The sequence below is a fragment of the Copidosoma floridanum genome, unplaced genomic scaffold (assembly GCF_036245765.1).
Source record: "Copidosoma floridanum isolate Cflo_tuat_1 unplaced genomic scaffold, Cflo_Japanese_pri ptg000011l, whole genome shotgun sequence".
Classification (NCBI taxonomy): domain Eukaryota; kingdom Metazoa; phylum Arthropoda; class Insecta; order Hymenoptera; family Encyrtidae; genus Copidosoma; species Copidosoma floridanum.
The window spans coordinates 13,622,272-13,648,024 of NW_028321888.1; the positions used below are offsets into that span (position 1 = coordinate 13,622,272).

The 25,753-nt window shown below is 37.0% G+C and overlaps 1 protein-coding gene across 1 annotated transcript; it reads right to left on the reverse strand.

Annotated features, from left to right (window-relative positions):
* On the reverse strand, positions 1-25,753 carry LOC149375212 (uncharacterized). The gene is made up of 5 exons (XM_089590001.1): positions 24,483-25,753; positions 24,184-24,349; positions 23,847-24,081; positions 173-511; positions 1-107 (listed from the first exon to the last, which is right to left on the reverse strand). Exons 1-5 carry the CDS (start codon positions 25,751-25,753, stop codon positions 1-3), a joined length of 2,118 nt encoding a protein of 705 aa, XP_089446127.1.

Below are 25,753 nucleotides of genomic sequence, written 5' to 3' on the forward strand. Positions count from 1 at the left end.
TCATGATTTAGAGGTGACGGTACAACAAGACCCGGGCCTTTTGGTAGCGGGGTTTTCTCTGTGCAGGGTGACTTTGCAGAGAGTGCTACAATAGTCGCGTTTTTCTCCTCGTTAGAGAGTTTTAAAGAATTAATTAGCTGGATGGAATTTTCCAGCTGAACTGAGTACTCACTCACTATTTTCTCCAAGTACTCGATCCATTCTTTTTGGCTCGCGAGTTCCTTGGCGATTTCGGGCGGTATTGTTGTGGCCCGAGAGAGCGGGCTGCGCTTTCGCTGGAGGCTGCGTCGGTTGACGCGGGGATCTCGGCTACCAAGCTCGAGGGATTGCTGGTCCACTGGCCGGCTATGTGTCAGGGCTGACATTGAGGGAAGCTGTGCACTTGTGTCACTTGCACTGGCACTTGCACTGGCACTTGCACGATCACTTGCACTGTTAAGCGCTAACATCTCGGAAGATGAGTCCGATTCTTCTCGAAATGCTTTCGCTGATGCAACGTACGTACAAGGAGCTGAAAGTCAAAGCTTCTTCAAATTTGTTGGTTTTTGGGGAGCTATATATATGGACGGGAGCGCGCGGTGGCTCAGTCGGTTAGGTCGTGGATTAACACGCGGAAGACCGTGGTTCGATTCCCGGCCAGTGCGACTTTCGGGCAAGTACCTCTGTGATTTTTCACACGTTCTTTTTCACCACGCAATGCTCCTCGAGAAGGGCTTAGGCGACTTCCTTGCAGCATGATTGCCTCACTTCCTCCTACTCCCCTCCTGTAATGGGAGGCCTCCCATCCCTTTCTTTGTCCCTCTCCCAAGTTCTAAGTGCCTATAGTAGTGCCCTTAACAAAGGAGCCGGACGTAGAGCACTTTAATATTAAAAAAAAAAAAAGTTTATAATCATAATGACCCCTACGCTTTTATAAAGATTTTGGGATGCCAACATTACCAACAGACAACGAGCTGAGACTGAGATACAAAAACACAGCAGCACCAGCAGGAAAGGACAAGAGAATGCGAACGCGACTATCGGGACACACAGCACCTGCTATGACGAGAGTGACTGCAAGAGGAGATAAGTAAGTGGCAGCAGCAGCAGCAACGATATGGCCATTGCTTAAGCGAAAAATCGCGAGTCAGTCTAGAGTAGACTCTTGAGCTGTATACGCCTGGGTGCGAGCAGCGTGAGTTTTGGCGGTTTACGCGTTCTTGTGGCAAGAGTTGAGAGAAAGAGTTGTCGAGAAGGTGCGTAGAATGTTGAGAGAAGAGAGAGAAGTGTGAGCAAAAGTCTAGCAGCTGCTGTGTTCTCCCAGGATGACGAGGTCTCCAGGTAGAGGACTACGGAAGCAGCTCAGATCAGAGAAAGAGGGTAAGAAAAAAGGCGAAGCCGTGGGACGGACGATCCGCTTCGACGAGGTGAATGAGAGACCACGAGGTGCATGCTTGGAAGTGCCACCATTATTCGCGCGTTTTGTTGTGTATGAGAGTAGATAGCAGAATTAAGAGCAAGAGAGGGAGAGCAGCTTATTCGAATAGACCAGAGAGGGAGAGAGAGAGAGGGAGAGAGAGACAGTGGGCGGAAGTTTAGAGAGCAACAGCAAGCAGGGCAGAGTGTTTAGAGTCTTTAGAATTTTAGCATGCCTTGGGGAAGATCCTCATCTGGTACATAATTGGTGGAAAACTTATAACTAAAGCTTAAGATTAACGGTTGTATGAAAATACTTAGATCTAATGCTAAGAGTACAAAAATTAAAACAAAGTTGACAAATAAAATTGAAAATGCCAGAACAGTAATGATAAGGCAAATGTAAACAAGAAAGGCTAATATAATACTAAAATATAAGTTAAAAAAGAGGGGCTGGGTAAAAGATTAAGAAAGAATTAGAGGCTAATAAGATGAGATGAAAAGGGTGGTGGAAAGGTCAAAAAAAGAGAAAGAGGCGTGGGACAGGTGCTTATGAGATTGGAAATGACGCGTGACAAAGTTGGTGAATACTGCTAGTAATGACGTTTGGTGAGTTGGAACGAAAGTCGGAAATAAAGGGAAGGAGAAAGTGGATGACGCTTGACAGAGTTTATGGAAATACAGAAAGTGCAGTATAAATAGCTACTGAGGGACGGAATGGTGGTAATAAGAATGATTAAATGGTAGAACCTTATCACCAAGCTGCCTGCGCCGCCAAGTGGCAAAGCACAGGGCCTTCAGTGATGTGCTGCGTAATTACTATGCCCTCTCAATACACACACTCTTTCCACTCGTGTGGAACACGCTGAAATAGGGTGTCATGAAGCATGGATTTAAAAGTGGTATGTAAAGTCCGCAAGATTCATGGTAGAAAGAGCGTTAGTAATCTCGGAGGCTTGGATGTAAACAGCGTCGTCGTGTGATCGAGTGCGGAATGAAGGTACTATAAGGATGGGCTAAGGACGGCGTAGGGTACGTTAGTTTAAGGCTGTTTGATTAATTTCTTAAGACTTTTGTAAGAAAGAGCATTCATAAGCAACACCATTAGTCTAATATGATTTTGTCTATGTGATTTGAGAAACTAATGTAGTTTAAAACGTTTCGGGTTGGTGAGTGTGACTGAAAAATATGGTAATCTTTTAAAAATAAGACTATTTTTGTATATTTAAATTATAACTCACTGGAATTCGTCAATTGGATTGTTAGATGAAATTTGAAAAATATCTGTACTTGTTTTTAAATATTTTAGTATCTTAGAACCATACATTTCTTTATTCAGCTACTATAGTCTGTTTGTTTTGCTCTCGTTTAAATAATAATATTTTTATTTAATTTTTTTTTAATACTTAAAACTAGACTTTGATATAAACTACTGTGTTGTATACAATTTGTAAAAGTCTTTTATTTTTGTAAAAGTATTTTATTATACGTAATTGGCCTCTATGACCTCTTTAACATGGTTCATTCTTTGTATGTCGCAATTAAATTTGAAAACTCAATTCCAAAATTTTTTTTTCCTTGTTTTAAAAATCAAAATTTAAAAAATCAACAAACTGATAAAAGAGTTTGTGTGTGTTCATCTCGGGTTCTCACATACACTGATGTTGTTATGATAATTGCTATTATCTTGTAAGCGTCTGTGATATTAAAAGTTTTTTCTTGATATTCTATTTTTTATCGAATAACTTATGTACTTTTTGTCTTGTATTATAATTTCTGGTATGAAACTAAATTTTATTTATTTTAAAAATAAGTTCTGATCGCTTCTGATTTAGTGTATCACTTTTGAGTAAGAACTTTAAATATCTCTCTCATGTCACGTTATCTTTCTATCTAGTTCTAGTATACTTTTCGACAGCTACATTGTTTTTTGTTTATTAAAAAAGTTGTCTAAATTTGTTTTTATGTCCATGCGGTGAGTTGTTAGTTGTAATCTTAAGTAAAATGAGACTCTGTCTCATCATTTAGTCATTATTGAACATTATATACTTGGTATAAGGTGATTCTGGGCGTTGTGCTAGTTATTACTAAGATCTTTTTCTTATAAACAAGTCTTACTATTCGTACTGAAGAAAAATAAAAATTGAGTTTTAGCTTGAGTCATTTTTATGTTTCACTTTAGTATTACTTTGATATTTCTTGTAAGTTAACATATTATAAGGGAGTTGATGTCACGTTTAAAAACGTTTCTTCATACATAATCAATATCTTAAACTTAATCAATTTGTTAAGCTCTACTTTTTTTCTGTCAATCAATACAAATTTTTGTACGTGAATACTCTTCTACGTGAAACTTTAATCGTCAAAGACAATGTATCTTCAAATGAGTATTTAAAAATTATTATTTAAGCAATATAAAACAACAAAAAAACAAATTTACACATTAATGGGAGCAGATTTTATTTACATTCCAGCCGCACTAAATTACTCTTTTCCTTAAAATTTTTTTGTTTCTTTTAATAATCGTAAGTATTAACGTTCCTAGCAATTCAGTAAAATAAGAAATTCAACTATGTCACATCGCATATTCTACTTTTGAATGTGAGACATTTTTTAACGATCACAATAAAGTTTGCTGTGTTGAATAACGAAAATCAAACTATCACATTCTTCACTATGTTGGGCATGATCATTTTGATTATGCCGCGTAATAACTTTTTTATGGCTGCTACATAATAAGAATTGCTTGAAATATAATTAAAATTACTTCAAACGTAATAATTTCCATTATCAGGTGAGTATGTATAAGCTTTCCTGAAAAATATGATGGTTTTAAGTACGGTTCTAATACTTTTTTTAACACCATTTTTCGCCATGTGTTTATTTCAACCTCATTATTACATACGTTTTCCAAACTATAATCTTAAAAGTTTAGAAAATCTGCCAAGCAGGCGGTCCCAGAAACAGTAATAAATACCGAAATAAGCCTTTACTTTGTACGTTAATGCATTAGACCCTCACTCAACAAACCCATCTCCTGCGCAACTGCGATTAAAGACATATAATTATAGCAGCCCCAACGCTTTTACGATTTTTCCTAAGCTATTCCCTTTCCACTCCCTCAGTTATCAATAGCTTATCTGTATTTTCTGGCATACGACAAAGTAGCTACGCTGTTGGATCGAGGAAAAATACTCGACCCCCTTAAATATCATGTGTCAGTACTGTCGCGTTTAAAGAGAATGACAATTCACTTTTACCACCTCCTGCAACGCAGCTCTGCTCATAATATAGTGACACTTATCGGTGCGTGTCCTGCAGGTGTTTTTGTTTTACCCTTGTCTCTCCTCTTATCTGCCCTGTGACTCAGGCCTTATGCCGTTGGTAAGTACATCATTTTATTGATCGAACGCACTTTTTTGGGTTTATATTAGAAATTATAAGCTACCGAACTGTAGGTGTGTATGAGTTTTGATATTTAACGTTAGCGTTGCCATGTTCGACAAATACGAGGGCATTTCTCTGGCAAAAAACAACAAAAATCGAAATTTGATATTAACAACAATCTAAAAACGAGTACTAAAACACCTGCATATAATACGTGACACATGCTGATTAAAATTGTAAAAAAAAACATTTTTTGTTGCGATAAAACGTTTATTAAGAAATTTTTGTTGGGTAAAAACATTAATTTTTTTCTTTGACTGTGTACAGAGTTGCATTGACGCAATCGACTATATTATTGAGAAGTTTTGAACATATTATGTTCTCTCAATAATTTTATAGTTTTGAAACACAGTAACACAATTTTAGGTTTAACACGATTGAATTAATAAAAAAAAAAAAACATCGTCGGTAATTGTGAGTTCTTCAACTTTTGTAATTGAGTGAAATAATCGATGTTACTCGCATTAGAGAAGTATATATATATATATACATATATATTATTATAACTACAATAGATTTCGTTACCTTCTAGTTAAAATCAAAAGAAAAATTGTTTTTTAGACTATCGTACATAATTTTCTTCCTTAGATCGCCGATACTTCTATAATAGTAATTGCAAAAACTGAAACTTTATTTTAAGCATCAGTTGTAGGTTATGTTCTAAAGCTGTACTAAAGTAGTAATTTTATCAATCACCTTGTATGAATATTCGATTAAATAAATCTACCTTTCTCTTTTGTAAAAAATACTGTAGTTTTTTTGGAAATAGCTTATAAGCACTTACAATACTTTTTGAAACATTTAGAATAAGAACATCAAAAAATCAGAATCAAGAGTTTCACTAGCTACCACTCAATTTTCAAGTAATAAACATTTAATTGGGGGTATAAGAATTATATATCAACAAAGCAACAAACAGATAGAACCAAAATGGTCTAGTTACGCATTTTGCATGTATTGTTAGATAAGTGTATTAGAATCTTTTACTGTCTACTTACTACTTACTACTTTACAAAATATCACAGCTAATTTCTGTTATTTCGTCAATCTGATCGAAAATATAAATGATATTAAAAGTTACATGTAATCGAAGTATTTGTGAGGAACTTTTTTAACTTTTTCTAAGATAAAGATTTTGAAAAAAAAATGTTTTAAGACACAATCTCTATGATAAAGAGTATACTTTATTTAAATAGTTCTGGTCACTTTTACAGTGCTACATGTATATAAGCTTATTATTTATGTACAATCAAAAACCATAATGGTAATGCATTTTTTCCAGAAAGAGATAATAATTTTGTGATTTTTAAGCTGAATTGTATATTTGAGGAGTACAAGTCATAAATGAAAATGTAAGACCTATCTATATTGGCCACTTTTTAAAACTCTTTTTAACAAAATAAAAAAAAAAAACCATCGAAATTTTCCATTTGCGCTTAAACTTTTATATAATTTTCTGCGGGCAACGACAAACGTTCCTTAAAATAAACCAACACATGCGTCAGAGACTCTTAATACGTATACTGCAGTATAAAATGAATAATACATTGAGCCATTGCTGACATTGTGACTACCAACACCACTACCACACCAAACTAATAGAACACTGAAAGGACCCACTACTCCTATCGATTACAATGTTTGGTGAGGCCACGTATCCACTCGCAGCAAATACGAGCTACTTTTGCTCCTACTCTCCAAACTCGACAGCCAATCTACTTGGACTGACGAATTTTTTTCCCCGCCCTTTTTTGGTTAACGCAAGCTCGACCAAGTGCCTTTTCCCTCTAATTTCTTTGTGAATTTAGAAATAGTGGATTACCTAAAATTATATGTCCGAATAGAGGGTACTTTACCTTACACCAGCAACTTTTCGATATTTTTGGCCTCTTCTAATATTTTATTTACAAGTGTTCAAACTATAAATTGATCTTGCATATGCAGTACGTCGATATGTTTACAATAGAAAGAATTTGTTGCAGATGGTTTATTGAAAAAGAGCATTTAGTAAAGACAGGTAGACATACCTACGTGTTATGAAATCCGTTCTAATTCTATTTGCACCAGTGGGTATTACTTATGATACAATATTACAATTATTGTTAGATAATAGACAAATTTGACTTACTGTTAACTCTAAGATAATACAATTTTTAGTTAGAATTAAAAGTTTCAAATTATCATTATAATTTTAAAGTTGTGTGCGATTTTAAGGACTTAATCAGTGACTTTTGATGGTGATTTTGTTCTTAATGAGAACTACGTCAATCGATGGACTTCTACTATTTCTTCCAATACATTTGTAAGCTACAGTTTATGAGTTTGTCTTTGCTATTGTTAGTTAGAAATCTGAATTGATTTCAGATTGTAAAGTTTAAATTATACATTGTAAGATGGTAGTTTTTGAGAGGCTCATAAAAACCTAAGAAATTTTTGCTGTTGCCTTGTTTAGTTACAATTGCATATCAGTAAAAAATCTGTTTTTTTTTTTCAACAGACACGAGAAATGCTTAGACATGATGGAAGACGTCTAGAGTCGGAAAAAAACAATCTAACACATACATTTTATTAGAATCCATAGGTACAAAAAATTTTACTTTAATTTCTACGTGAGTTTTTATGTAACACTTGGGATATTTATGTAAATAAAATAAATTATCGTTAATAATGTCAAGCTTGTGAATGCTAATTATAAGAGCTGTAGCATCCAGACGTATGCGACTGTGTATAAGAATGACGGTATTATATTAGCATACACAGTGAAAGTTTTTAATTCGGCAAATCTACTTGCACGCAGTGTATTAATGATACGTATTAATCTTATTCTTTGTTTAATTAATACGAAACTCATATGCACTGAATTAATGACAGAAATGCGTATTATTTTGAATAAGCCCACTATGAAGGAGTATTTGCGTATGAATCCTTCAAAGTTTTATTAAGACTTTTTCTGAATTTATATACATTGATAACTTCAGTTTTAATATGGTTTAAACACAATATTGTGGTAAAATTATGAGGAAGAACAACAACATCAGCAGCAGCTTTACCTTAAAGCTGATTCTACATGTAGCGTTGTAATAGAATACATTTGGAGCGTATATTAGAGTGCAAACCAATTTTTCCTGTGGTAGTTCGAGAAGCAGTTGCTTCTGGAAGTAGTTAGACTCCACTGTTGTTGTATCTTACAAATCTGGCTGTATCAAACGTGGGGGAAACTTCCTCGTTGCAGCTATGGCCATCGAAGAAACCATCACTAATAAGATGTTATTACATCTGTTTGAACACACTTTAATTCTCAATCTAAAAAATGACGATGGCTTTGATTTTTGCATTTATTGCCACGAGTTTATGCAAAGACGTACCCAAAAAATTTTAAGAGACTTTGAAGGTATGTATTTAGTTATAAAAGCTCGCAAAAATGACATAATCTCACAGGGACTTTCGTCAATCAAACTTGTGGCTGAGTTCCTGGGCATTTAAAGCTCATTTTATTTTTCATTTTGCAGCGATGAAATAATATAATTTATAAAGGCTGAAAGATTCCTATTCATGTCGATCCTCTTAAACACTCCTAAATTGTACCCTCAAAAGCTTTGAGAGTTGATCTTCAGACTATGCTCTAGTGCTCTGGCTCAACCGAAAAATGTTTATTTACGCCTCTTGAATTTGAAAAAATATGCGAGCTTCTTAAATGTAAATAATGAAAAATGATTTCTAATCAGATCATCTTCATCGTTGTCTGTTTTTGATGCGGTTGATCGCGCGTGAGAATAGAAATAAAACATTACTTTCTCGTTCGATAGATAAACTACATGTCAGGCGTATTTAGCTTGCAAGTGTTGTGTCTGTTACTATTGATCGCCTTGTCGTAAGTCTTTTTTTTTCAAGATAGAAAGTAATAAATAATTAAATGACAAGTGTTATAATTAACGTTGTACATGTAAAAAAACGAATAAACAAATTACGAAGCAAATGAATAGATTGACTTTAAAAGGATGCTAAGTGCCCAATAAATTTGGGAAAATATTAAATTTTGGAAATGTCTTCATCAATAATTTGATTATATATGTTACTAGCAGCCCCCCGTCTTGGCTTCGCCCGAGACTTACTAACCGGAACACCGTAGTGTGTTGACATCAAGGGGAGACTGGGGTAATTACGTCTCGTGGGTCGATCGGCCACCCTTATTTTTAAAATAAATAAGTGATATTATAAGCCAATTTTTTTTTCTTGTATTAGTGCAAAACATGCGATTTTTTTCCAAAAGAAATTATAATTAAATGGCCTGTAGAATCTTTCCAGAAATTTTTTCAATTTTTAAGTAAAAAAAATCATTGGCTTCAGGTTTTGAGTCGATGAAAACAGCTAAGTTGTGCAAACTGATGCAATAAATTTAAGTGTATCGTGTTGATTAATCTGAGACCTTCACTTTAATATTTGATTCACTAGCATTTGGATCACGACAAAATAAGTTATTTAAATAATATGAAAAGTTCATTTTCGAGGTACCATCGTCACTCATGCCAGGGCACGAGCAGCCCAAGCGCACATCGTCACGACGCCACTGTCGTCGTATCCGAGCTAATCTAACCTCTTTTATTGTAGGTAGGTATACTTATCTTACTAATATATAAAGCAAAGTCGCTAAAACCGTTGTAATCGCTAACCGCGAAAACTACTGAACCGATTTTGCTGAAATTTTGCACACTGATTCATGATACTTCCTAGATGGTTTTAGTATAGTTTTTATCTTAAAAAATTTAATAACAATAGCAATAAATGAGCTCAAAGTTTTGCAAAAATACGCCAGCTTTTCACTTCAGTTCAGTAAAATCCGATAGGTGGCATCGACATAAAATTGAAGATACCTGCAACATAATTAAATAAGTGTGGTTATAATAGGCCGGAGCGTATCGATGGTTGTACACTCGAGCTTCGGCAGCTCATCAAGTTGAACAGAGAATGCTGGTGATAGTCTTGCAGCTGGGTATCCCGGTTACGGACAACCCTCTTCTCTAAGGGGAAGGGACCTAAGTGTCCCTTCACCTTGAATCTCGACGAGTGCGATGAAAAAAAAAAAAATTAATTTCAACCTATGCTGTCTGCCAAAATACCAGGAGACATATCTAGCCAGAGCACAATCTGCAACAACTCTTTAGAGTTGCGTGGCAGTCCCACCATCCCACCCGGTGCAGTTAGAGAATTGTGGCTACAAATGTAAGCAAGGGAAAACAGCTCTGAGGGGCACGGGAAGCCACAACGGCTACCTTCTTGGTCGTCGCGTCCCCAACGCGCTTACCCACATAGCCCCGTCTAAAGATGAGCAGTTGGTTATCCGGGGAACGACCCGAGGCGAGATATTCTTTGGTCAGCGGCGTACCTCCCTCCATCACAGTCTCCGTACATCAAGACTCCCAGGGTAAGAATCAAGCAACCCGCAGCCAGCTCTTCATCATCAGGAATAATAATAAAGAATAGCCTGGAAGATTCACCACTGGCGCTTTTAAGGGCCATTATAAGTATGTACGTTCCCTACTTAACCATCAATTTCATCGGTTCTTTTTAGGGGCCACCTAAATGTAATCTACCTTGCCAAAAAATACATTTTTATTACCATTTCCGGAAGCGATTCGTCGACTAAAAGACTATATTAACTAAAGACGGGCACTATTAAACCAAGTCAGCTATTCACTGGCAGACGTCACCTGCGGAGTTATTCTTCGCAAGGCTGGAAAACCTGGTGACCAACGACCCTATACTATCCTCTCGACTCTAAGCATTCAACCAGGAATCACTGATCCTCTCCAATGTCTGCGTTGGGCAAACCTATAACAGCTATGTAGGAAAAAAAACTTGAGCCAACGGGACAGCCTCCACTGGACAAGTATCACTAACCAATTTCTCTATCTAAGATCACCAAAACAACTGAATCTGCAAATAAAAAAAGGTGCTTTAGACACCAACGTCTTGGACGTTATACCGGGAGACGTTGGGAAAGAGCACTAAAACTAGCCCCAAAGCTTCGGACTTTGTAATTTTTCTCCCAATCAGTCTGGGTCTTCAACAGTAAGCCAGAGAAGATCACCCTGAGGTATCCAGGCAGTCACAATTGCTGTTAACTGCAGTCAAGAAAGAGTTAACTTAAGAAGCTCACCGGTCTTTTTTAGGGCCATCGGACGTCGAACTACTTTGCCAAAAAATGTATTAAAATTAACAAAGTTGACTGAAAATAGCCTTTAGGGGTCATAAAAGTCGTAAGCATGCCAATAGTCGCAAAAGGGTATATTGGAAAGAAAACTTCAAATGTATCTAATGAATACAATTTGAGGCGTCAAGAAACTGACGCAGAAAATTTATCGAGATTGAAACAGCAGCGTCAAAAACGACAACTTAAGAGTCCATTACGTGAGAGATCAGCTTTTCATTGTACCCTCACATCAATCTCTGAAATCTTTAAAGATCCTACTCTAGATTTTTAAATAAGTAGAAAATGTTTTTCTGTTTTTATGGCAAAAAAAATGTTGGGTTTTAGGTCCAGGACTTTGTTGCTCTGGTAATAAAATTGTGAGATATGAGAAAAAAAAATTTTTTTTTAATATACATTTTTTGGGGGTTTAAAATCTTAACAGCTTTAAAAAATAGCCCTTTTCGTGAATTACACAGAAAAAACTGTAAATCAACAACTTCTTATAGCCATCAATTATTTTATGGCATAAAGAACGCACGGTACTTTTCAGCATAATTATTTTTTTGTATTTTTACACCTTATTATTTGACCAAATTAACTGTATGGATTCCGAAAAAATATGTTTTTAATAAGAAGATTTTTGTTCTGAGATGTATCGGGAATATGTGTAAAATTTTCTCACTAAAAATGTTTCACATTACATGTCAACACACTACGGTGTTTTATTTAGTAAGTCTCGGGCGAAGCCGAGACGGGGGGCTGCTAGTTATAACCTAATCATTGCATACATTTTTGAAGCTTCAACCTTACAACTTCAGCAAATATGCTAAGAGCAGGTGATCCCAAAAACAGTATTAAATACTAAAATAAGGCTTTATTCTTGTTCTTTATTATAATATGACCGGTGACAGCACAAATTAGAGTAAGTAGGTAGGTACATGAGTATTTTAAGTGAACGTGACTGTGATAAAAATGGTTTGAAGTTACCAAAAAAAAAGTAATCGGTGTACCTGGACGCCGGGAGACCTGGACTTGGGTTTACGAGAGTTTCAATCCGGAAAATCTATTAAAAGTACGGCAGCTACCAATATCATTCCACGGACGACTATACAACAAAAATTCCAAGAGAAGAGTAATGGCAAAGAAGACTCAAGTCAGTTTATTATACAATTTTATATCATGATAGTTATTAAAATGGTCATTATACCTATTTATAATGATTTTTTTTAGAATCTGGATTCGCTTGAACTTTTACTGACGAACAAGAAAAAATTTTGCTTGAGCATGTTTTAGATATAGAAAGTCGACTCATGGGGCTTACTGAAAAAGAATTGAGAAAATTGGCTTTTGATTTTGCTGAAAAATTAGGAATTTCACATAGACTGAGCAAAAAAACAGGTTCATATAAGCATCTTGTATGCCTAAGATTTTATTTCATCTCTGTACTTAAATTTTTCATTTTTCAGGGCTGGTTGGCGAAAATTGGTTGAGTAGTTTTACTAAAAGACACGGACTGTCTATCAGGAAGACAGAGTCAACCTCAGCAGCTAGAGCCAATGGCTTTAATGAAATTGAGGTCAAAATTTTTTTTGATTTATTAGATTCTATCATTAATACATATGCTATCAGGCCAGAAAACATATGGAATGTCCATGAAACTGGATTCTAAGTGATTCCAAAGTGTACCCCTAAAATTATTGCTCTGAAGGAAAGAAAACAGGTTGCTGGTCTAGTTGCTGCTGAATGTGGTGAGACTGTAACGGCAGAACTGTGCATGTCTGCAGTAGGGTCATTCATGCCTCCAATGCTTATTTTTCTAAGAGTGAAGAGAAATGAAGAATTCTTAGAGGGTTGGCCTGTCAATGCATGGGCCGAGTTTCATAAGTCTAGTTGGATGCAAACAGATCTTTTTACAAAGTGATTCTTAAAGTTTATTGAATTCTCAAAGGCCTCACTATCCAATCCTGTGCTGTTGCTATTGGATGGTCATTCATCTCACATGAAAAATTTACAAGTTGCTCAATTAGGTAAAGAGCATGGAGTGATCATCTCAAGTTTTTCACCACACTGCACACATAGGATTCTACCTTTAGATGTCGCATTTTTAAAGCCTTTGAGTCACTTTTATTCTGAGGAAATAACAAAATTTTAAAGGGAAGGTCACAATAGAAGAGTTGAAATGAAACGTATTTTTTCTTTGTTTGGTAAATCATGGACTCGAGCTGCAAAAGATAAAACGGCTATAAATGGTTTAAAAACATAAACAGGCATTCACTCATTCCATCGAAATGTTTTTGCTGATGCGTTTGATCGTCAAATTTCAAGCTCCACGAGCTTTGATACAACAGGTACGTAACTTTATTGTGAAAAACTTGAGTTGACAGTGGTATTATGATCTTAATTTAACCACGATTCTTCAGCAACAAGCAACAGTAACTCAGAGTCTTGCCAAATTTTTCAGCAAATAACAGATATGCAACCCGCAAACACAAATTCTGAAAAGTTGAGTGAGTGCCAGATGCTGGCGCTTAAATATGTCTCAAACGTATCGCCTACTAACGTAGAAGGCGGTTCTTTACCTGCAGCTGGAGAAATAAAAAAATCTTATACATTTATTAGAAAATTCTAAGCCACTCATAAATTATTTGGTAAGTATTAGACATGCATTTATAAAAGTGAACCGTGGAACTGAATTTTTTAATATTTCTGCTCGACTCGTTATAGAAGTCAATACTGGATTCTTCAGAGCTCAAAGGTGACGAATTCATAAATGGAGTTGCCCAAGAAGCTGCTCTTGCATCACATACTACGAGCCACGGTGTATGTGCTTCTTCGTTGGCTACTTCCACAGCAAAGAATTCAAATCATTTGATCACAAAAACTAAAAAAAGGCGAAAAGAGGAAGCTACTATTGTTACAAATGAAGATTATATAGACAAACTTAATAATGAAAATGCAAAAAAAATTAAGATAGAGTCTGTGGGTAAAAAAAAAGCCCACGACAAAATCTACTGAATTGTAACAAAGAAAGTACGAGTAGTGAGACAGAGCAAGCAAGAGTATGCTCCTCGAGTTAATTGTCAGCCACTTGCTGATGTTATTCCTCTGTGTGATAACACATCTATTAGACAAGTTAATTCACAACCGTTCAAGGCACAGGATTTACAGTCTATGTTCTCTGCACATCTGAAAAATACTTCTTCCAATAAAATGACATTTTTTTCAAGCTCTATTGACCTAAACTCTGTCCCAGTGGTTACACTCCATCCCTGAGATGGTCAATTACAATGATTTAATACTTATTTTGTTTTTTTTATTTTTAATAATGTTTTATTTTTATTTTTATTGTGCAAACTCTGTTCTAAACCAAAAATCTAGTCGGTGTCACTTAGATTAAGATAAGTTTAACGTAATGTAACTCAAATTATTGACTGAAATTATTATTATGATAATAAGATCTAGACTATAAAGAAAAACTTACTAACGACATCAAAGTGTGATAGCTGAATTAAGAAAATCATAATTTTACGAATGTTAAAATATTGGTTAAGTACTTTGTAGACAAATAAATTGACTTTTCTTTTCTCTATTATTCCTAACACTTCATCATAACCCATTACATATCCACAGCCAGTGTATACTTTACTTTTTTCTAAGGCTGCTCCTGCCCCGGTGTATGACGGTTTTACCCCGACCCGGGGTAAGACCGTCACTTTAATAGGTTAACAATTTGAGTCTTATTTATTAAAGAGAGAAATTATTTAAAATATTTAAAATACTGCAAATGATTGTTCTTACTCTTTTCTATTTTATGCTATTTTTTTCAATTTTATAGTACAAGTATAACGCCACCTCGGGCCAATAATGTTAAGGTGACGGTGGTACCCCGGTCTCCCCTAGTGTGAAACGTTTTCAGATGGAAATTTTACATTTATTCCTCACACTTCTCAGAACAAAAATCTTCTTATCAAAAGCATATTTCTTTGCAATCCATACAGTTTATTTGGTCAAATAATAAGCTGTAAAAATTAAAAAATTATAATTATGCTAAAAAGTACCGTGCGTTCCTTATGCCATTAAATAATAGTTGGCCATAAAAAGCGGTTGATTTGCAGTTTCTCCCATAGAATTCACATAAAGGGCTATTTTTTAAAGCTGCGAAAATTTTAAACTCCCAAAAAGTATATATTGGAGAAAAATTTTTTCGTCTTATCTCACAACTTTATTACCAGAGCATCAAAGTCCTGGAGCTTAATCTCTACATTTTTTATTGCCAGAAAAATACAAATACATTTTCTACTTATTTAAAAATTTGAATTTAAATCTTGAAAGATTTAGGAGATTACCGTGAGGGTAAAATAAAAAGCTGATCTCTCACGTCATAGATTCTTTATTTGGCGATTTTGGCTGTTCCAGTCTTGATAAATTTTCTGCTTCAATTTCTTGACGCCTCAAATTGTATTCATTAGATACATTTAAAGTTTTCGTTCCAATATACCCTTTTGCGACTATTGGCATGCTTACGACTTTTGTGACCCCTAAAAGGGTTTTCTTTCAACTTTGTTAAGTTTTTTTTTTTTTTTTTTTTTGTTTGATAGAGCGGGAAGGGGAAAATCTTCATAGACACCCCAGCTAATCCGGTAATAGTTTCGGATTCACCCGGTGTGCCTACCGACTGAAAACTAACCTCCCCGCATGGGAAAGGTCTGGGAGGACCACTTCCCTAGAAGACAAAAGAGAATAAGAGTAGAAAGAACAAAGAGAAATTTGGAGGCCAACTTGCTCTTGAAGAGATTAGAGGAAGGGGTTTGTTAAGTTCTAATATATTTGTTGGCAAGGTAGTTCGACGTCCGATGGCCCTAAAAAAGACCGGTGAGCTTCTTAAGTTAACTCTTTCTTGACTGAAGTTAACAACAATTGTGACTGCCTCAGGGTGATCTTCTCTGGCCTGCTGTTGACGCCCCAGACTGATCGGAATAAAAATTACAAAGTCCGAAGCTTTGGGGCTAGTTGTAGTGCTCTTTCCTAACGTTGAAGACGTTTGTGTCTAAAGCACCTTTTTTCTATAGACTTTGTTTTGGTGATCTAAGGTGGAGAGAATAATAGATATCGGTTCGTGATGCTTGCCCGTTGGAGACTCCCGTTGGCTCAAGTTTTTTTTTTCTTTCATAGCTGTTAGGTTCGCCCAGCGTATACCTTGGAGAGAATTGGTGATTCCTAGTTGAATGCTTAGAGTCGATAGGGTAATATAGGGTCGTTGGTCACCAGGGTTCCCAGCCTTGCGACGAACAACTCTGCTCGTGACGTCTGCCAGTTAATAACTGACTTGGTTTAATAGTGGCCGGCTTTACATAGTCTTTTAGTAGACGAATAATGTTTTCAGAAACGGTAGTAAAAATGTGTTTGTTGGCAAAGTAGTTTAAAGTTAGGTGGCCCATAAAAGAACCGATGAGATTGAAGGTTAAGTAGTTAACGTAAATACTTACATTGACTCTGAAAAAGGCCAGTGGTGAAAGTTCCAGTTATTCCTTATTATTATTTTTAATGATGGAGAGCTAGCTGCAAGTAGCTTGACTCTTACCCTCGGAGTCTCTGATGTGGACGGAGACCGTACATGAGGGAGGTACGCCACTGATCAAGAAATATCTCGTCTTTAGGTTGTTCCCCGGATCACCAACCGCTCATCGTTAGTCGGGAAAATGTGGGGATGTCGTTGGGGACACGATCACTGAGAAAGAAGCCATTATGGCTGCGCATGGCCCCTCAGGGCTGTTTTACTTGGCTTACATTTGGAGTATAAAATTCTCTAACGGCACCAGGGGCTCTATCACGACTTCCGATATCTCACAAAAGTCAGATTTTTTTCGATAATTTTTATACTGCGTATGTGCACAACCGTATCTTTATGTAAATTATCGAAATAAAAAATTCTGACTTCTGCGAGATTTTGAACATCGTGATAGAGCCTCCAGCTCATATTTTTGTACGGCCATATGACTCTGAAGGCTTAGAGCAGGATATGCTCTGGCTGGACACGTCTCCTGGTACTCCACTAAAGACGTCATCGGTTGGAATAAATTATTTATTGGTGGCACTCGTCAATCTTGGAGGTTTAACGTGATAGTAGACCTAGATTACTTGCCTATTGGAGAAGAGTGTCGTCGGTAACCGGGTTACCCAGCTGCACGACGATCATCTACATTTTCAATACAGCTTGATGAACTGCTGATCGATGTCAGCAGAAACTTTAGCGACGCTCCGGCCTATTATAACAATACTTATTCAATTCTGTTGCAGGTAGCTTACATTTTTTGTCGACACCACCTAGCGGATCCTACTAAGCTAAAGTGAAAAGCTGGCGTATTTTCGCAAAACTTCGAGCTTATTTATTGCTATGGTTATTGAATTTTTCAAAATGAAAAACATACTAAAAATATCTAGGAAGTGTCAAGGATCGGTATACAAAGTTACAGAAAAATCGGTTCAGTAGTTTTCGTGGATAGCGATTACAACGGTCTCAGCTACTTTGCTTTATATATAAGTAAGATAAAAAAAAATTTTTTTAAATTAATAACAATAGAACCTGCTTTCGAGGTAAAAAAAATTCTTGTTTCTCCTCATCAAAATTAAACGAAGTTCATGAAGGAAAATTCACTTGGAACGAGATAAATGATATAGCTTAAAATATACAAATGACTAATTCCTATGGTGATAACGACTTCGTATAGCGTGTGCATCCGATGACAGTTTAAGCGATAAGTGACGGGGTATACATGATCATTTATTTATGTAATATAGGTCCCACGTTATTGGGAGCTTTAAAGAATTTGAAATCTTCCAGGTAGCTTAGACGATATAAGCAGCTAGATTTACTTGAAGCCTATGTACGAAAAATAATTCAATGCAGAATGTATTGTTATAAAAGCCGTACATGTTCGATATCATCGTAGTGCTGTCAGGAACTGATGCAACTTATAACGTAAGGTCAAGTTCTAAGCCACCCACATAATATATATATCCATGTTTTGCAAGTTGTATCCAAGTCGTAACATTAAACATTTTTAAACAAAGATATAAAGCGTCACAGAATAGGGCTACGGACTCTTAAAAATCTATCGAAAAATCGAGATTGTTACGCAATTTAATGTTAATTAAACTTTGCCTCTGCACTTATGTCGTTAAAAAAACAGCTATTTTCTAACCTACTGTATTTCTTCTCAAATTTTGATTCAACTTCTCAGAAAGTGACATGACGTTTTCTAACTTTTTAACTTGTCATGAGTACGTCCCTTAACTTGGACAGCATCAAAGTCTTGTATTAAATTGCTTTTGGTTTTTAAAAATGCGACAAAGTGTCATTTGCATCATGAACTTGGGGATCCTTTGCCATTGAGAAAATTAACAACTCCATATTTTCATTCTAGGCTTTATCATAACTATACAGTTTTGAGTGAGACATGACCTCGAAACCTTAATTCACTCCTTCTTCGTATCTTAACCTCATGCAATACTTATTAATCATCTGGATTCTGTTGTGCCTTCAGCGAAAAACAATCTTTGATTATCTAAAAAACAAAAAATTCAGATCGATATCTTCTTATACAATGTTGAAAACAACTGAGACACGAAATAGATTGTTGTCGATAGAATGACCCATGTACAAATGAGCAATAAGTTCTTTATACTTGACGCATCATTTTTTATAACTTCGTACAACTCTTAACTCTACTTTAAAGGGAAAAAGTACTTTACAAATCTGAGATGCCAAATTCAATAGTTTTTAATTATATGAGACTTGCCCACTTATTTATACTGAGCATCTTTCAACATTCCTGGTTGGGGGACCACAGAAATAAATCGATTTGAATGTCCATTGTATTGACTCACGTAATTACAGCATTAAGAATTTTTTTTTAATTCTATACTTTGGCATTTAAAAAAAGTGGTAACATCTTCACAATACAGTATTAAATGTAAGAATAAATAAAGGAACTTCCTTCAATACACCTACCTTCTTTAAATGTGTGGCTGGGGACACACAAGTTTTTTTTTTTTTTTTTTTTTTTTTTTAATAAACATCTACTTACGTAGTGATTTATTTTTAGTCTTTACTGTAAACAAGTACATATAGCCTTGGCACAGTAAGGCACATTTTTACATTATATTTGTTACATATTACAAGTAATGGTTACATATTACATTATTGGTTATACATTATTAGATTTACTTTTGTAGTTTGATGGTACGGTGATGATGTTACATAGCCCACCTCGAGAGTGAAGGATCTAAGTGGTAAGCCATTATTGCTGCGAGAAGGTCACCCATCCCTTCATGAGGAGCAGTACGTGGTGAAAAAGCACATGTGGAATTTCACAGAGGTACTTGCTCGGGAGAATCGCTCTGGCCGGGAATCGAACCCGTGGTCTCCCGCGTACCATCACACAATGCAGCCAACCAAGGCACCGCGCGCTCACGGACATATATGTAAAATCATAATGACCTCGACGCTTTTATAAAGATTTCTTAAAACTTTTCCCTTCCTACGTAACAAATTTCCGATAGCTCATCTTTACTTTTGAGTATACAACGAAGTAACGACACTGTTTGGTTGAACCATGAATGAGACTCGCCTCCACCGAAAACTATATCAGGTGTAATAATCATGCCATCAATGTTTATGACAATTAAGTTTTTTCTCCTTCAAGTCCTCAGCTCTATTTATAATATTTTAGAATTATTTATATGTGTCCTGGGCATATTTTTGCTTAACGTTTATTTTTCCTATAATCTATTCTTTGAATCAAGCACTGACCCGTTGGAAAGTACATCATTTCATCGATCGAACGCTTGCTTTTGGTGTCGGTAAGAAATCGCAAGCCAGCTGTTTGTTGGCGCGTGAACGTTTTTACATTTAACGTCAATGAAATCATGTTTTTATAAGCTCATGGCCGCTTTTCTAATAACAAAGAATCAAAAAGTTAAAATTTATTATCAACCAGAATAAAACTTAAAATTTATAGTATTATTGAATTGTTTCTGTAACACGTATTCCATGTATTCTCAATGATATAATAGTTCTAAAATACCATAATAAAATTTTATTTTTAACACAACTATTTATGTAATGCACAAATCCATCTATTGTTTCGGTCTCTCTCTGTCTGTTTCTCTCTCTTTCTCTCTCTCTCTCTCTCTCTCTTTCTCTCTCTCTCTCTCTCTCTCTCTGTTTCTTTCTCTTTCTCTCTGGATACTTCTATCAAATAGTTCATAATTTATTGTACTTAATATGTGCAAAGTTGATTGTAAGGTATTAGAAATGGTTGGAAATATATTAAATAGTTCTACGATTCTCTTATCATTAGCCTATTTCTCATTTTATATGTTTTACATGCACTACATTCATTGTATTACAGTTATAACGTGTTTAGAATTCGATATGAATAAAGAAATACACAACCACAAACCAACAGATAAAATAAACTAAAGCAGTATCAAATGACATACATTCCATGCACTATTAGGTAAGCTTATTAATAACTTTCATTAATTACTTGAAAAATAGTTTCAAGATTTTTGAAGCTACCTACTGTTTTATCATTGAAAAAGTAAAAATAATATTATTTAAATTAAAATTTCATCAGCTAATCGTGAGATTTATTCATGATAAAAAATATTTTTTTGTATTTTTTAAAATTAAAGATAATAATCGTGTGACCAACAAGATAAACCTTATGTCAGGGGTATTTGCGTGGTAAATGTTTTAAACTAATCAGTGACATACATACACAGCCAGTTTAAAAGTTTGTGGTTTTTGAATTTCTTAAAAGTGTCATTAAAATCCAAAAAGGTTAAATGATAATACATCTTGTCGAACAAACAATCTCATTAATTTTATAGGTATACGAATTTTACGTTGCCATTAGATAGAAAGAAAGAAGTTATTAAATTTTTCCCTTCCCTACATCAACTTTCAATAATCCCCTTCCGTACAACGAAAAATGTTCCATAAAATAAACCAACAAATGCGTCTTAGATTTTCAATATCAACACCATAGCATAAGGTAAATAATACATTAAGCCATTCCCGACATTGTGACTACCACCACCACCACCACTCCAATCTCATCAAATATTAAAGTCTACTGTTCTCACCAATTACAATGTTTGGTGAGGCCACGTATCCACTCGCAGCAAATACGAGCTACTTTTGCTCCTTCATTCAAATTTGACAGCCAATCTTCTTTGACTCACAAGCTTTTTTTCTCCTCCCCTCCTTGCGTTAACACGAGCTTGACCAAGCGCCTTTTCCCGCTCCACCAGAAGGTTTTAGATATTTTTGGCTTCTTTTCATATTTTATTCACGTGTGGTCAAACTATGTATTGATACAAGTTTACAATGTTCCAAAAACGGAAGCTGTGACAACTGCCGTTCACTGCACACTTATTCTGTGAATCCTCTGTATAGATATATGTGTGATGTTACTTTTACCTAGTTCTCCTAACAATGAGACATGTTCCAAGTATAAGGTGTAAGTCCCAAAATTATAAGGGGTAAAGAGACGTAATATAGGATATGTCCCAAATAAATTCTATTTATTTTGCATATTTGAGACCTGATATAGTTTACGAATAAAAGCAGGTATGCCTTCCTATCATGAAAAAACATTATGTATGCGAGATCGCACGATGATGTAAACTAACAGATATCTTTGACACTAAAACTCGTAACTAAACTCTACGTAGCATCAGCTTCATTTAAATCATTCCAAGCTTTCGGCTGTGACAACCACTTGACTTTTCATTTATGATAATGTTAATTTTTTTGGTTTTTTCCGAAGTTCTTGATTAACTGCATATTGGAAGCTACTTTTTTCGTAAGTCAGCAACTAAAATAGTTGAGTTTTTTGCCGATAGTTTTTCACATAAAGTTAAAGAAAAGCTTAATTTTTATCGTTACAAACATTTGCACGATCTACTCAAAAATCGACAAAAAATTTAAACCAGCAATTTTTGCAGCACCATAGAAGACTGTTTTCGATGTGAGATAAATATACTTCAAAATGGAAGTAAAGCATTGCTTTCTCATTGGGAGAAAGTACTCAATGTCAGAACTGCCATCCATCAACAGAAAAATAGGTATTAATGACATTTTTGTCGAAAATGAGATATTTATACCAATCGATTCGTCAGACAGTTCTGCGTCTAATAGAATATCTAGAAATTAAATATTTTACACCATGATTTTGTAATAACTGAATAAAAATTGGAAAAATTGTTAATAATTTTTTTCAGGAATCAAAAAAAAAGAGTAAGTGACACAAAACGTGAAAATTGCGCCAGGCAGACAGCGTAAGTGCACTTACGCTTTTTTACGTAGTAAAGTCGATGATGATCGCCTTGGATTCCAAAATAAAAAAAGGGTAAGCCTAATAGAAAAAGCTGTACTTTTGCACGAGGAAATTGCGCCAAGTTGGAAGGGTAAGTACAGATTTTCATACTTTCCATCGAAAAATCATTTTTCTTTTGTGAAAAGTAGAATAATTACATCACATTTATATAAAAAAACAGTTTTTCCGCGCTCCAATACTCAAATTATTATTGATTTTTTAAGACACTTAGTTTCCCTTGATTTTTTCAGTTCATCTATAAAGTTACTTATACTTTTTTTTCTGTTGGACGGCAGACAAGTGATCAGTCATTAGCTTGCAAGTGTTGGTGAGCACTTATTATCGTCTCGTAACGAGATATTTTTTTTTATTTTACAATACTAAGCAAAAAATATATAATTCTGAGATTTTAATGTAACGGTAGGGCCTTGTGAAAAAAACGGGATGTATAAATAACGAAGTAACTATATCAATTCAGATTTGGTGATTTTGAAGTTTTTTGCATATAATTGTTGGTACTTAACGGCAGAAGTAAACATTCACACGACTAGTCCTTATTGTGACAATGACTTCGTATAGCGTGTGCATCTAATGAAAACTAAAATGATAAGTAACTAGATAAGCTTAATCGTTCATCCGTCGGATGGGTATATCGTGTGCTCTATAGTAAAAGAGTTGCCAAGCATTTTTTTCAGAAAATTTTTTTCTTCTACCATATAAGCACCTTGACATTCGTCTCTTTTGATAAGGAGACAGAGCTCCTTCTTGTCCCTTAAAATATTTTCTTTAGAGGATAGAGTCAATGTTCGTCTATTGAAAAAGTATGTTCATCAAAAGATGATATTTCTCGTTGTCAAAGCAGTTTTAAGAAAATTTGTAAATAAAGTTGATAGCTAAGTACATCCAAAACCACTTTGCTGAGGTAGCTTTAGGTCAAGTTGACGATGTTAACAAGATTTTTTTTCTTTCCACACTCATGCGTACGAGAGTAACTCTTTGTTAACTCTACACATAGATTTTCCAACAGTAATTATCGAAAGTGTGGTATAAAGTAATGTCGTCTCAGCCTTTGTCTTGCAAAAAATTGTTTTATTAAAGAGTAAAGATTATGTTTAAATTATTCTTTATTAGGACGTCGAGTAAATACAAGATCAGCAGATCAGCCGTAACAGATACTTTAGAGTAGGCAGATCGACGTGGAGGTCCGGTTCGAGAGTCCCCAGCGAAGCAGGAGGTCGAGGCGTGCACACACGTTTTTGTTCCTCTCGAAAAAATCAGTTCGCTCGTGCCGGCAGAGACCAAGCGAGCAGCAGCTCCCTCTTCTTTAAGCAGAAAGAGGGGGAGCGAAGGGCATGGGCGCGCAAGACAAATCTTGCACAACCCGCCCGCCTCGTTCCGTGAACGATCTCAGTCTCCGCCCGCCGTACCTGGGTCAGATTCGGCCACAGGGTCTTTGGAGGCAGCGTCGCCGGCACTAGGCGATCGGACGGGCAGTAGAGAGAGCTTGCTGATGGGACAAGTGTATTTACCAGTGGCGGTCTGGATGGTGGCGGCGCGAACGAGCCTGTCGGGTCTGGAATGAACCGAGATGATGCGATCAAGCGGCCACGTGCAGCTAGACTGGAGGAGCGTGGCGTCTACCACGGCGACGACGTCATCAACCTGAAAATTACGACGTGGGACCTTCTACTTGGGTCGTTGTTGGAGCGTGTTCAAGTATTCGCGGCTCCAGCGGCTCCAGAACTGGTCTCGGATTCCCCGGACCAGCTTCCAGTGGCTTAGGCGATCGAGCTTCTCGGGCGGGGTACTGGCCTCAAGCACAGAATTTAGCGGGCCACCGACGAGGAAGTATCCAGGGGTGAGGATGTCCAGATCATCTAAGCCTCTGGTGAATGCAGTGAGAGGGCGGCTATTGAGGACCACCTCGATGCTGGCCAAAACGGTGGAAAACTCCTCGTAGGTGAGGTTGGGCGGTCCAAGGACGGAGATGATGTTTCATTGCTTTTACACCGGCCTCCCATAGTCTGCCGAAGTGGGGCGCTCGTGGAGGAATGAAGTGTCACGTGACGCCTTGTTCAGCCAGTGAGCCAGCAACACGCTCCCACTTTATTTCGGCATTCTGGAGAGCCTCGCGCATTATACGGTCTGCGGCGTGGAAGCAGGTGGCGTTATCACTCCAGATCTCTAAGGGCCGACCGCGCCTGGCGCAAAATCTTGTGAGCGCTCCAATGAATGACTCGGTGAAGAGATCACCAACGAGCTCAAGGTGTGAATCCTTGGTGGTCATGCAGACAAAGATCGCGACGTAGCCCTTGCTTGTGCGGATGCCTCGGCCCTTAGCAGACAAAATGTTGAATGGGCCAGCGTAGTCAACTCCAGTGCGAGAGAAAGCTCGAGCAGGAGTTACCCGTGCGGCCGGAAGAGGTGCCATGTGTTGAGTGGCAGGCTGCACCTGCAGTCGTGCGCAGACCACGCATCCCTGGAGAATGCTTTTGATTCGCCGCCGCCCGCCAACAATCCAGGCCTTGCGAGCCACATAGGCGCTGGTGACTCTGATTCCTCCGTATAGAGCACGAGCATAAGCCCACTGGATAATGAGCCGAGCGAGGCTGCATCGGATGTCGATGATTGGCGGATGCTGCTCATCAAAGGTGAGCGCAGAATGTTGGAGACGACCTCCAACTCGAAGGACGTCATCGGAGAAGATCGGGTCTAGAGACAGCAGTGGATTTTTCGCAGGGACACGGCTGCCCTTTTGCAAGCTCGCAATCTCTAGCGCGAAGAATTGTCGCTGGCTGAGGCGGACGCAGGCGAGGTAGGCATCGCGCAGCTCAATCGTCGTCAGAAGGGCGAAAGGCGAGGGAGCGGGATCTCGACGTAACCGACGACGGATCCAGCGACGCAGTCGAGCAAGGAAGCGTAGGAGACGGCCAAGGTCTGAGAACTTCTCTAGCAGATTTTGCGTAGTGCATTGAACAGCACAACAATATTGGAGGGCGCTGTCGGTAACTGGGTTGCGGGAGCTAGGCAACTTTGCGTTTTCGGCTGGCCACAAGTCAAGAGGGCCCGCGAGCCAAGAAGGGCCTTCCCACCAAGCACGCATTTGCTGAAGCGTGAACAGATCCGTGCCCCAGGACGCCACATCTGCTGGATTAGAGTCCGTCGGAACATATCTCCATACGTGGGAGGGCAGAAGCTCCTGGATGTGAGCCACGTAATTGTCGATCAATGAGTTGTTTGTCGGCTCCGATGATCGAAGCCAGTGAAGCACGATCTGAGAGTTGCTCCAGGCGTGACAGTGCTCAACGCTCACAGCATATTCCTTGGCAACCAT

Excerpts from the sequence above, each read along its gene's own strand:
- LOC149375212 (XM_089590001.1), bottom strand. The coding sequence starts at position 25,753 with ATGGTTGCCAAGGAATATGCTGTGAGCGTTGAGCACTGTCACGCCTGG. Across the intron at positions 24,350-24,482 it reads CTGGCTGAACAAGGCGTCAC|CATCGAGGTGGTCCTCAATA; the intron begins GTGACACTTCAT and ends CGTTTTGGCCAG. Across the intron at positions 512-23,846 it reads TGTGGCCGAATCTGACCCAG|CTCCTTGTACGTACGTTGCA; the intron begins GTACGGCGGGCG and ends TTTGACTTTCAG.